The sequence below is a fragment of the Mobula hypostoma genome, chromosome X1, assembly GCF_963921235.1.
Source record: "Mobula hypostoma chromosome X1, sMobHyp1.1, whole genome shotgun sequence".
Taxonomy (NCBI): Eukaryota; Metazoa; Chordata; class Chondrichthyes; order Myliobatiformes; family Myliobatidae; genus Mobula; species Mobula hypostoma.
The window spans coordinates 21,724,495-21,737,354 of NC_086128.1; the positions used below are offsets into that span (position 1 = coordinate 21,724,495).

Below are 12,860 nucleotides of genomic sequence, written 5' to 3' on the forward strand. Positions count from 1 at the left end.
GCGGAGAATAGGTTCTTAATTAGCAAGGGTGTCAAAACTTCCAGGAAGAAGGCAGGAGAATGGGGTCAAGAGGAGTAATAAATTAGCTATGATGGAGTGCATGGTTTTATGGTCTTAACCTCTCCACTCCATGGCTACTCAACACTAGCTGTCCTTGTCCCAATTCAACAGTACCGCCTCTCCGAAAAAGCAGGCAGACACTGAAGTGCTCCTGTCCTTTTTAGACCTCACCCATCCAGCATCCACACTTGGCTCACAGGAAACTTTTGAATGTATATTATCAGCAAGGAAACAACCTGGCCTCTGCCCGGTCTGGGGTTTGGGCACTGTGGGCAGTTTCGTCCGCCACCTCTGGGTGTCAGTGCAATCCCAGGTGTGAGTAGATTGTCATGCATACTGGAGCCTTCCACTCCGGAGCACCTCACTTCCCACGTGGGACGACGGCGTGAGGTCTTACCGCAGCAACATTACAAAACGGGTGACCAAAATGGAGCTGCCTCCATCCCAAACAGGCCTCTTTGTCGCTTCAAACCGGAAATCTGGAGAGATGGACAGAAAGGTGGCCAATCTAATAGAACCACCAGAAGGTTGGGAACTGGACTGCAGTTAATGGACATAAAAAATCAGGCCATCTGCAACCCTGTGTCGCTCTCCCTGCAACCACCATGTCAAACCCAGTATGAAATCTGTAGAGTTTGCTGCAATTGGCTCTCGTCCTTCTGAGCTTTAGAGCATCTCAGTCTCCTTAATCACTCCTTGCGTAACAGCCACCATTCCAGGAATCGATCTGGTGAACCTTCGTTCCACTCCCTCTATTGCAAGTCAATCCTTCATTAGTTAGGGTGATCAGAGCTATGCAAAATATTCCAGCTGCAGTCTCACTAGCACCCTATGTAATTGTGGATGTGAATTAAAGAACAATGGGCGCAGAGGGCAAAGGCATCTCAACCAACAGCCATGCCATGTGTGGGTTCTTCAGTGTTGTAAAGAAGTGAAGAAAAGGGGGTGAGTTCTTAACAACTTCAGGTCATTTCCTCCCTCCCTCCCTCCTTCTCTCTTTTCCTGTTCCCCATCTGGTTATCCCCTTTTTTTCTCATCTGCCCATCATTGTACTTTGGTTTCCCTTCTCCTTCAAAGTTCAAAGTAAATTTTATTATCAAGGTACATCCTATACAACCCTGAGATTCATTTTCTTGTGAGCATAGTCAACAAATCTATTGAATAATAACCATAATAGAATCAATGAAAGACCGCCCAACTGGGCCATTCAACCAGAGTGCAGAAGACAACAAACTGTATAAATACAAAAAGAAAGAAATAATAATAATAAATAAATAAGCAATAAATATCGAGAACATGAGATGAAGAGTCCTTGAAAGTGAATCCATTGGTCGTGGGAACATTACAGTGATGAAGCCAGTGAAGTTATCCCCTTTGGTTTAAGAGCCTGATGAGTGAGGGTTAGTAACTGTTACTTCCCTTTCTGCCATGGTCCACTATCAGCTTCTATCAGTTCCTTCTTCTTCAGCCCTTTACCTCTTCCGCCTATCACCCTCTCAGCTTCTCACATTATGCCCCCTTCCCCCACCCCTCACCTGGTTTCACCTGTCACCTGCCAGATTGTCCTCCTTCCTCTTCTCCCACCTTCTTATTCTGGCTTCTTTTCCCTTCCTTTCCAGTCTTGATGAAGGATCTCAGCCCAAAATGTCAACTGTTTATTCATCTCTGTAGATGCTGCCTGACCTGCTGAGTTCCTCCAGCATCTTATGTTTTGACACTGACTCTTGTAGGCATTTTTGTTACAGAGAGAGGGGTGTTTGGAATTAACTGTGCTTTCCTATCCAGAGAAGTAGTGTCTGAGGGTCATCCCAGATGACCCAATTATTGCATCAGCATGACTCCTGGATCTATTGATTCAATTTTATTCAAATATTTTGCATTTCCTGATTCAGGTCATGAAGCATATGTGGGTTGAAGGGAACTGCAACATTACATGCGGAAGCTGCCAAAAAACCATAAAGAGTTTTCAACGCCTTACGGGTGTCCACTGTGTCTGGTGCCACAACACTGTGAGTCCCTCTTCAGGAGATCATTCATTGTTTAACACATAAAGTCGGCAAATCTTAGGAATAAAAATCACTTCAGCAATAGCTGTAATACAAGTGATATACTGATTTGTAATTATAGTCTTGGTGCTAATTTATCATAGCAATAACTTTCGTAGGATTTGTAATTTTATGTTTGTATCAATTAATATTGCACTGTATTCTTAATCAATTCAAAAAGTTGGTAAGTCAATGATCTTTGATAAAAACAAGCAGCTTGATTACAGTTTTAGTAAATCCAGTTCATTTAGAACATAGAACAGTACAGCTCAGTTACAGGCCCTTCAGCCACAATGTTGTGCCAAACCAATTAAATTAGTAATCAAATGGCTGACTAAACTAATCCCTTTGGCCTTCACAATGTCCATATCCTTTCATTTTCCTCACATTCATCTTCCCATCTAAACATCTCTTAAAAGTCCCCAATGTTTCTGCCTCTACCACCACCCCAGGCAGCACAGTCCAGGCAACAACCATTCTGTGTTTTAAAAAAAACACAACTTGGCCTCATATCTCCTTTGAAATTACCCCAATTAGCCCCTCCCTCCTTAAATACACACCCTCTGGTATTAGACATTTTAACCTTGGTGAAAAAGATACTGCCTATCTATTCTATCTGTGCCTCTCATAACCTTAACAACCTCTTTCAGATCTCCAGATCTCCCCTCAGCCTCCGCTACTCCAGAGAAAACAAACCAGGTTTGTCCAACTTCTCATTATAGCTCATGCCCTCTAATCTGGTCTGCATCCTGGTAAACCTCTTCTGCACCCTCTCCAAAGCCTTCACATCCTTCCTGTAATGAGGTGACCAGAACAGTATGCAATACTCCAGATGTGGCCTAACTAGAGTTTTATAAAGCTGCAACATAACTTCCTGACTTCTTGAACTCAGTGTCTCGACTAATGAAGGTAAGTATACCATCTTCACCAGCCTAAGTATACCATATACCTTCTTCACCAGCCTATCAATCTGTGTTGCCGCTTTCAGGGAGCCATGAACTTGGACCCCAAGATTCCTCTGCTCATCAATACTGTTAAGGGTCAAATGTATATGGGCCATTTCTCTGCCCATATCTGCAACTGATCTACTGTATATCCCGCTGTATTCTTTGTCATTCTTCTATCCTATCTACACTACCAATCTTCGTATCATTTGCAAACTTACTAACCCACCAGGTCATCCAGGTCATTATATACATCACACACAGCAGAGGACACCACTAATCAAAGACCTCCAGCTAGAATAAGTCCTTTCTACCACTACCCTGTATCTTCTATGGGCAAGCCATTTCTGAATCAAAACGGCTAATTCACCAAGATCTCATGCATTTCAATCTCCTGGATGAGCTTCCCATGAGGGACTTTGTCAAACACCTTACTAAAATCCACATAGACAACATCCACAGCTCTACCTTCATCAGTCACCCTTGTCACCTTGTCAAAAAGCTTAATCAAGTTCGTAAGACACGATTTGCCCCAGACAAAGACATGCTGGCTCTTTTCTGGCTTCTTTATAATCCTGAAGGGATTCTAGCTTTCTAAGCTTTACATACTTTCCCTTTTTCTTCTTGCCTAAGTTCATCACCTCTCTTGACATCCAAGGGTCTCTTACCTTGTCATCAATGTACTTCTTTCTGCCTTCAGTAATTTGAATAGAATTGGAAAGCAATGCTTGTGTTAAACTTTCACTGAACCGTGAACAGACCAGGTTTGGAGTGCTGGCCCCCATAGTGACACTGGAATTCATCTGAATAAGATGAGCCCAAATGGAAAGTTTACATCAGTTGGCAAAATAAAACAGCCTGCAGTTCTTGCCTCCAGAAAAGAGAAGGCTGACAAAGAGTCTTCAACCTGAAATGTGATCTCTATTTCTCTCTCCACAGACGCTGCCTGACCTGCTGAGTGTTTCCAGAATTCTCTGCTTTTAGCTCAGATTTCAGAGAACATAGAACATAACAGTACTGTTATTTCAATCTAACCCTTCCCTGCTACATGGCCCTCCATTTTTCTGTCATTCATGTGCGTATCTAAGAGTCTCTTAAATACCCCAAATGTATCTGCCTTTACCACTGCCCTGGCAGTGTGTTCCACTCATCTACCACTCTCTGTTTTTTAAAAAAAAACAACTTACCTCTGATATCCCCCTTATACTTTTCTCCAATCACCTTAAAATTGTACCTCCCTCGTATTAGTCATTTCCACCCTGGGAAAAATTCTCTGGCTATCTACTCAATCTGTGCCTCTATCAAATCACCCCTCATCTTCCTTCATTCCAGGGAGAAAAATCCTAGCTCTTTCAACCTATCCTCATAAGACATATATCTTTTGATTTCCAGCATCTGCAATTTGTTTTGATATAGACTGAGGGACTTTAAAATAAAACAGTCATGAATATATTGAGCAAGGATTTTAGGAGCCAGAATGGTGAGAATGAGGCCCTTGGCATAAAAGACAAGTGAAAGGACAAAAGCATTTAAGGGGAGACACAAGAGACTGCAGATGCTGGAATTTGGAGCAGCAAACAGCTACTGGAAGAACTCAGCAGGCCAAACAGCATCTGTGGGTGCAAAGGAATTGTCAATGATTTGGGTCAAAACCCTGTGTTAGGTCCTGATTTGAATTGAAGTTTGATGATGGCGGGGGGTGGGGGGGGGAGTCTCATTGAAGCTTGTCGAATGTTAAAAGCCCTCGATAGAGTGGAGGTGGAGGATGTTTCTAATAGTAGGTGAGTCTAGGGCCAGAGGGCACAAAGTCAGATACAAAGGTGTTCCTTTAGAACAGAGATGAGAAGGAATTTCTTCAGCCACATGGTGAATCTGTGGAATTCATTGCCACAGACAGCTGTGAAGGCCAAGTCATTGGGTATATTTAAAATGGGAATTGATAGGTTATTATTAGTAAGGATGTCACAGGTTATGGGGAGAAGGCAGGAGATTGGAGTTGAGAGGGAATATTAAAGCAGACTTGTTGGCCCGAATGGCCTGATTTTGCTCCTATGCCTTATGGTCTCAGGAGCACTTGAATTGGGAAGAAACCTTGAGCTCATGAAGCCACGCCTGACAATGGAAGCAAACGTCCTGCAAGTAAACTGTGAACTTTGTGCTAAATGTGATGTCATCTTCAGGTTATTTATTTTCCAGTTAATCTTTTTAATACGCTTCTACACCTTCACTTGCCTGTGTTGCTTTCTTCGATTGTGGAACAGTCACCTGGGTTTCCCAGTGCTGTGAACAGCTCAGTAACACCATCCCTCTTGTACTGACAGCTCCACAATGAATGTGTGCCTCAGGAGAAGGAGGAATGTGACTGCGGGCCACTTAAGGATCACGTGCTTCCGCCCTCGGCCATATATCCTGTGGTTCTGGTAAATTTTCACCTCATTATATTTGTTCATTGTATTTGGTTTCCAAGGGATAACTAAATGGTATTGATTTGTTTCTGTCACATGTACTGAGATGCAGTTAAAAGCATACTGTTCGTACAGATTGAATCGTTACACAGTGCATTGAGGTAGAACAAGATAAAACAGTAATAATGCAGAATAAAGTGTAAAAGCTACCGGAAAAGTGCAGTGCAGGTAAACAATAAAGTGCTAAATCATAATGCGGTAGATTGTGAGGTCAAGAGTCCATCTTAGCGTACAAGAGGTCTGCTCAAGGGACCTCATTGCCATGGTGCCAGAGAACTGGACAAAGGTCCAGGCACAAAGAATGTCCCACCTGGACTTCCTTAAGCACAGACTTCAGTGGTAGTGGGGAGCTGGATGGAAGAATTGAGGGGAAAGCAGCTCCTTGTGGTGTACACAAATATGGGGAATCCTGGTCTTCTCAGTTGGTCTTCATCCAGCCCCCTCCCATTTCTGTCTCAGGTAACACACCAGCTCCACCTTCCCCCCCACCACCACCATAACTCTCCTCATCAACAAAGCCTTCTTCAGTCTGTCCTCCAAGATGGACTTGCGTTGTTAACCTCAGCTTTGGCCCTTCATGTCAGAGTGAGGTCATAGCCACAGTCTGGGTTAGAGCCTTGTACACCTCATTCGGATCCTACGGAAAGCAACCCATTGGTCGTTCTGTAATACTCTATAGCATAGTGTGGTACGAGTTTACATCTGATCCGTCTCTGTAATGTCCAGTACTACAACTCTCTCCAAGTACTCTGTGTTCTTCCGGTGCATGTACTATATAGAATAAGGTAGCGCAGATGGAGGTAGGCAGGTATGATGTGTAGGTGTCACTGAGTCGTGGCTAAAAGAAGATCATAGTTGGAAGCTAACACCCAAGAGTACACCCTGTATCGAAAGGACGGACAGGTAGGTAGAGGGGGTGGGTTAGCTCTTCTGTTAAAAAATAAAATCAATTCTTAGAAAGAGGTGACATAGAATCAGAAGATGTAGAATCCTTGGTAGGCAGAGTTAAGAGACTGCAAGGGTAAAAACTCCCTGATGGAAGTTGTATACAGACCTCTGAACAGTAGCCAGGATTTGGGCTACAAATTACAATGGGAGATAGAAAAGGCATGTAAAAAGGGCAATGTTATGATAGTCATGGGGTGGGGGATTTCAATATGCAGGTAGATTGGGAAAATCAGGCTTGTGCTGGATCCCAAGAGAGGGAATTTGTAGAATGTCAAGATGGCTTTTTAGCAGCTTGTGGGTGAGCTTATTAGGGAATAGGCAATTCTGGACTAGGTGTTGTGTAATGAACTAGATTTGATGAGGGAGCATAGGTGACATTGATCATAATAAGATAGAATTCACCCTGTGGTTTGAAAAGGAGAAGCTGAAATCAGATGTATCGGTATTACAGTGGCGTAAAGGGAATTACAGAGGCATGAGAGAGGAACTGGCCAAACTTGATTGGAATGGGACACTAGCAGGCATGACAGCAGAACAGCAGTGGCTGGAGTTTCTGGGGGCAATTTGGAAGGTGCAGGATAGATACATTCCAAAGATGAAGTATTCTAAAGGGAGGATGAGGCAACCGTGGCTGACCAGGGAAGTCAAAGACAGTATAAAAACAATTGAGAGGGCATACAATAGAGCAAAAAATAGTGGGAAATTAGAAGTCTGGGAAGCTTTTTAAAACCATCAGAAGGTAACTTTAAAAACCATCAAAAGAGAAAAGATTAAATATGAAGCTAAGTTAGCCAATAATATGCATCAGGGAGGATACCACAAGTTTTCTTCAGATATTTAAGGAGTAAAAGAAAGGGAAGAGTGGATATTGGACCACTGGAAAATGATGCTGGAGAGGTAGCAATGGGAGACAAATAAATGGCAGATGAACTTAATAAGTATTTTGTGGTGGGTCTTCACAGTAGAAGACACGAGCAGTATGCCAGAAATTTGACAGCGTCACGGGGCAGAGTGAGTGTCATTGCTACTACTAAGGAGAAGATGCTTGGGAGGCTGAAAGGGCTGAAGGCAAGTAAGTCCAGAAGGGATTGTGGGGCATTAGTAATGACCTTTCAAGAATCACTAGATTCTGGAATGGTTCTAGAGGACTGGAAAATTGCAAATGTCAGTCCACTCTTTAGGAGAAGAGGGAGGCAGAAGAAAGGAAATTATCGGCCAGTTAGTCTGACCTCAGTGGTTGGGAAGATATTGAAGTCCATTATTAAAGATGAGGTTTCGGGGTACTCGGAAGCACATGATAAAATAGGCCAAAGTCAGAAAGGTTTCCTTAAGGGGCAATCTTGCCTGACAAATCTGTTAGAATTCTTTGAGGAAATAACAGGGAGAATACATAAAGAAGAGTCAGTGGATGTTCATTACTTGGATTTTCAGAAGGCCTTTGACAAGGTGCTGCACATGAGGCTGCTTAACAAGATAAGAGCCCATGGTATTACGGGAAAGGTGGATAGAAGATTGGCTGATTGGCAGGAGGCAAATTTGGGGAATGAAGGGAGCCTTTTTTGATTGGCTGCCAGTGACTAGTGGTGTTCTGCAGGGCTCAGTATTGGGACCATTTTTTTTCATGTTAAATGTCAATGATTTGGATGATGGAATTGATGGTTTCGTGGCCAAGTTTGCTTATATGAAGATAGGTGGAGGGGCAGGTAGTGTTGAGGAAGTAGGCACTCCGTAGAGGGACATAGATTGGGAGAATGTGCAAAGAAGTAACAAATGGAATATAGTGTGGCATAGTGTATGGCCTTGGTAGAAGGAATAAAGGAGTAGATATTTTCTAAATTCAAAAATCTGAGATGCAAAGGGACTTGGGAATTCTTGTGCAAGATTCCCTAAAGGTAAACTTGCAGTTTGAGTCAGTGGTAAGGAAGGTAAGAGCAATATTAGCACTCATTTCCAGATGGCTCGAATATAAGAGCAAGGATGCAATGCTAAGACTTTATAAGGCATTGGGCAAGACCAAGCAGTTTTGGGCCCCTTATATAAAAAAAGATGTACTGGCATTGGAGAGAGTCCAGAGGAGGTTCATGAGAATGATTGCAGGAATCAAAAGTGTATGAGGAGCGTTTGATGGCTCTGGACCTGTCCTTGCTGGAGTTTAGAAGAATGGAGGGAGGGGGGTGATCTCACTGAAACCTATCGAATATTGAAAGTCCAAGAGAGAATGGATGTAGAGAGGATGTTTCCTATAGTGGGTGTGTCTAGGACCAGAGGGCACAGCCTCAGACTAGAGGGACAATCATTTAGAACAGAGATGAGGAAAAATTTCTTTAGCCAGAGGGTGGTGAGTCTGTGGAATTCATTGCCACAGATGGCTGCGGAGGCCAAGTCAATGAGAATATTTAAAGTGGAGGTCGGTATCGGTACTTTCTTGGTTAGTCAGGGCACATGGGTTATGGGGAGAAAACAGGGGAATGGGTTGAGAGGGATAATAAATCAGCCATGATGGAATGGCGGAGCAGGTTCAATGGGACGAGTGGCCTAATTCTGCTCCATGCTTTATTGTCTATTTACAGCTTTTAGACTCCCATTGCCTCACCATTGATGTCAGTGTTTTCGACTTAAGTTCCAGAAATCCCTTCTCTTTATTCCCCTCTCCTGCTTTAAGACTCTTTATAAAATCTACCTCATTGACAAGGAGAATAAGGGGAGATTTGATAGAGGTATATAAAATTATGAGGGGTATTGATAGGGCAAATGCAAGCAGGCATTTTCCACTGAGGTTGGGTGAGACTGCAACCAGAGGACACGGGTTAAGGGTGAAAGGTGAACTGTTTAAGTGTAACACACAGGGAAGCTTCTTCACTTAGACGGTGGTGAGAGAGTGTGGAACGAGCTGCCAGCAGTTGGATGCAAGTTCTATTTCAATGCTTTGGAGAAGCTTGGATAAGTACATGGATGGGAAAGGTATGAAGGGCTATGGTCCAGGTGCATGTCAATAGGACTATTCAGAATAATAGTTCAGCATGGACTAGATGACTGAAGTGCCTGTTTCTGTGCTGTAGTTGCTCTTATGACTATGACCCCATGTGCTCAGTCGAATGCTTAAAAATTTGGTTGTGATTTGTGTCTTTTCGTTCCTGGTTTCCTACTCAGAGAGTTCTTACCAAGTCAGCACAGGCAAGATGGCCCAAAGGGCACATTTCTGTAGCTCCCCATGACTCTATTGGCTGTTTAGCCAGCATGTTCATATCACTGTTGCTAGACACCAGGGAACCGTGTGGACAGGGTCATGGTAGCAGTTGACACCAAAATGCATGTGATAGGAATAGCCAGCCAGTTTTCTTTGGGATCATTGGCAGATTCCATCACCAGTGAACATAAAATCCAGAGAGGGCCCAGTGGAAAACAGGCACTATTCTCATATAGAGGGAGCAGACTACTCCATTGAATTTGGGTGTTGTTTAAAGAACCACAAGGACATATTTTGATCTAGGAAAATAAGCTTCTTGGACATAATGAACTCTTGTCTTACATCAGATTTCTTTTTTTTCTTTTCTAATATAAAGGACAGGCAGAACAGCCTGAAGAAAAAAGAAGAGGACAGCTCATCGATTGATGGAGAGCATCCCATCACTACAGTGGACGGAAAAGTTCTCCAGGTACTGTAGATATTCAGAGAGGAGAGGTGGTATCATGCCAAAGAATTGCACCAAGACCTTCCCTTGGTATTCCAGTCACTCTGCAAGGAGGCCTTACAGCCCATTGAGGGTATTCCAGCTCACAGAACCGTCCCATTCCCTTACTATTTTTCATATTTTTCCCACATTCGCATCAGTTCTCCCACTCACTTGCGCACCATGGACAGCTTGCAACGACCAGTCAACCCACTGACCAACACGTCATTAGGGTATGTGTGGAAACAGGAGCACCAGTGTGGTGGTGCTGAGGGTGGGGGGGCAGGGTGTGGAGGAGATCCCACGCAGTCACAGGGAGAAGGTGCAAACTCCACACAGACTACACCAGGGTTCAGGATCGAACCAGGGTCTCTAGAGATGTAAGGCAGGGGCTCTACCAGCTCCACCACTCAGAGAGCTGCTCAGTTTTACACCCCTTTTCCCTTCCAACCATGTAGTATATCACAACAGCTCACACAACTGCTCTCTCCTTCACATAGTGTTCTAACAGAAACACCCTCCCCTGTTGGGCTGCTGCATGGGTGCATCTCACATGAGGTGCCTGTGCATGATGGCCCAAGTAAGATCAGTGGAGTGTAAGGCAGGCTGATGGTATTTAGATACAAACCTTAGCAAGGGAATGTCATACCCTCACCAGCTACACTACACAATTTAGAAGTACCTACTAGTGACAGAGTGGCCTTAAGTGTTGTCTCCAGATTGATAAGAAAGAGACCTCAATGTAGATGACCGAAGCCTTAACCCAGTGGCCACACATTTTAATTCCACATCCCATTCCCATTCTGACATGTCTATCCATGGCCTCCTCTACTGTAAAGATGAAGCCACACTCAGGTTGGAGGAATACCTTATATTCTGTCTGGGTAGCCTCCAACCTGATGGCATGAACATTGACTTCTCTAACTTCCGCTAATGCCCCACCTCCCCCTCGTACTCCATCCATTATTTATTTATATACACACATTCTTTCTCTCTCTCTCTCCTTTTTCTCCCTCTGTCCCTCTGACTATACCCCTTGCCCATCCTCTGCGCTTTTCCCCCCTCCCCCTTTTCTTTCTCCCTGGGCCTCCTGTCCCATGATCCTCTCGTATCCCTTTTGCCAATCACCTGTCCAGCTCTTGGCTCCATCCCTCCCCCTCCTGTCTTCTCCTATCATTTTGGATCTCCCCCTCCCCCTCCCACTTTCAAATCTCTTACTAACTCTTCCTTCAGTTAGTCCTGACGAAGGGTCTCGGCCCAAAACGTTGACTGTACCTCTTCCGAGAGATGCTGCCTGGCCTGCTGCGTTCACCAGCAACTTTTATGCGTGTTGCTTGAAATTCCAGCATCTGCAGATTTCCTCGTGTTTGCCTTAATACACCGATACTTATGGAGCATACCCCAGAGTGGTACTCCCCTTCTGGAGAAATTTCTTTAGCCAAAGGGTGGTGAATTTGTGGAATTTGTTACCACATGCAGCTGTGGAGGCCAGGTCGTTGGGTGTATTTAAGGCAGAGATTGATAGGTTCTTGATTGGACACGGCATCAAAGGGTATGGGGAGAAGGCCGGGAACCGGGGTAGAGGAGGAGATTAAAAAAAGGATCAGCCATGATTGAATGGCGGAGCAGACTCGATCTCCAATTATTTTGCAGCCTTTGGAACGTATGGGGAGCAAGGACATGGCAGACTAATTGAATAATTACTTTGGTTCTGTCTTCACTAAGGAGGACATAAATAATCTTCCGGAAATAGTAGGGGACAGAAGGTCCAGTGAGATGGAGGAACTGAGGGAAATACATGTTAGTAGGGAAGTAGTGTTAGGTAAATTGAAGGGATTAAAGGTGGATAAATCCCCAGGGCCAGATGGTCTGCATCCCAGAGTGCTTACGGAAGTAGCCCAAGAAATAGTGGATGCATTAGTGATAATTTTTCAAAGCTCTTTAGATTCTGGACTAGTTCCTGAGGATTAGAGGGTGGCTAATGTAACCTCACTTTTTAAAAAAGGAGGGAGAGAGGAACCAGGGAATTATAGACCGGTTAGCCTAACATCGGTGGTGGGGAAACTGCTAGAGTCAGTTATCAAAGATGTGATAACAGCACATTTGGAAAGGCGTGAAATGATCGGACAAAGTCAGCATGGATTTGTGAAAGGAAAATCATGTCTGACGAATCTCATAGAATTTTTTGAGGATGTAACTAGTAGAGTGGATAGGGGAGAACCAGTGGATGTGGTATATTTGGATTTTCAAAAGGCTTTTGACAAGGTCCCACACAGGAGATTAGTGTGCAAACTAAAAGCACACGGTATTGGGGGTAAGGTATTGATGTGGATAGAGAATTGGTTGGCTGACAGGAAACAAAGAGTGGGAATAAACGGGACCTTTTCAGAATGGCAGGCAGTGACTAGTGGGGTACCGCAAGGCTCAGTGCTGGGACCCCAGTTGTTTACAATATATATTAATGACTTGGATGAGGGAATTAAGTGCAGCATCTCCAAGTTTGCGGATGACACGAAGCTGGGTGGCAGTGTTAGCTGTGAGGAGGATGCTAAGAGGATGCAGGGTGACTTGGATAGGTTAGGTGAGTGGGCAAATTCATGGCAGATGCAATTTAATGTGGATAAATGTGAAGTTATCCACTTTGGTGGCAAAAACAGGAAAACAGATTATTATCTGAATGGTGGCCGATTAGGAAAAGGGGAGGTGCAACGAGACCTAGGTGTCATT

At 44.0% G+C, this 12,860-nt stretch overlaps 1 protein-coding gene across 8 annotated transcripts in view; it reads left to right on the forward strand.

Annotated features, from left to right (window-relative positions):
* LOC134340536 (diacylglycerol kinase beta-like) overlaps positions 1-12,860 on the forward strand; it is a 162,256-nt gene that overhangs the window by 106,046 nt on the left and 43,350 nt on the right. For all 8 annotated transcript variants that reach the window (XM_063037879.1, XM_063037885.1, XM_063037883.1 and 5 more), the window contains 3 exons: positions 1,953-2,069; positions 5,371-5,469; positions 10,026-10,118. In XM_063037879.1, coding sequence (XP_062893949.1) covers positions 1,953-2,069; positions 5,371-5,469; positions 10,026-10,118 — 309 coding nt within the window. The remainder of the gene's footprint in view (positions 1-1,952; positions 2,070-5,370; positions 5,470-10,025; positions 10,119-12,860) is intronic.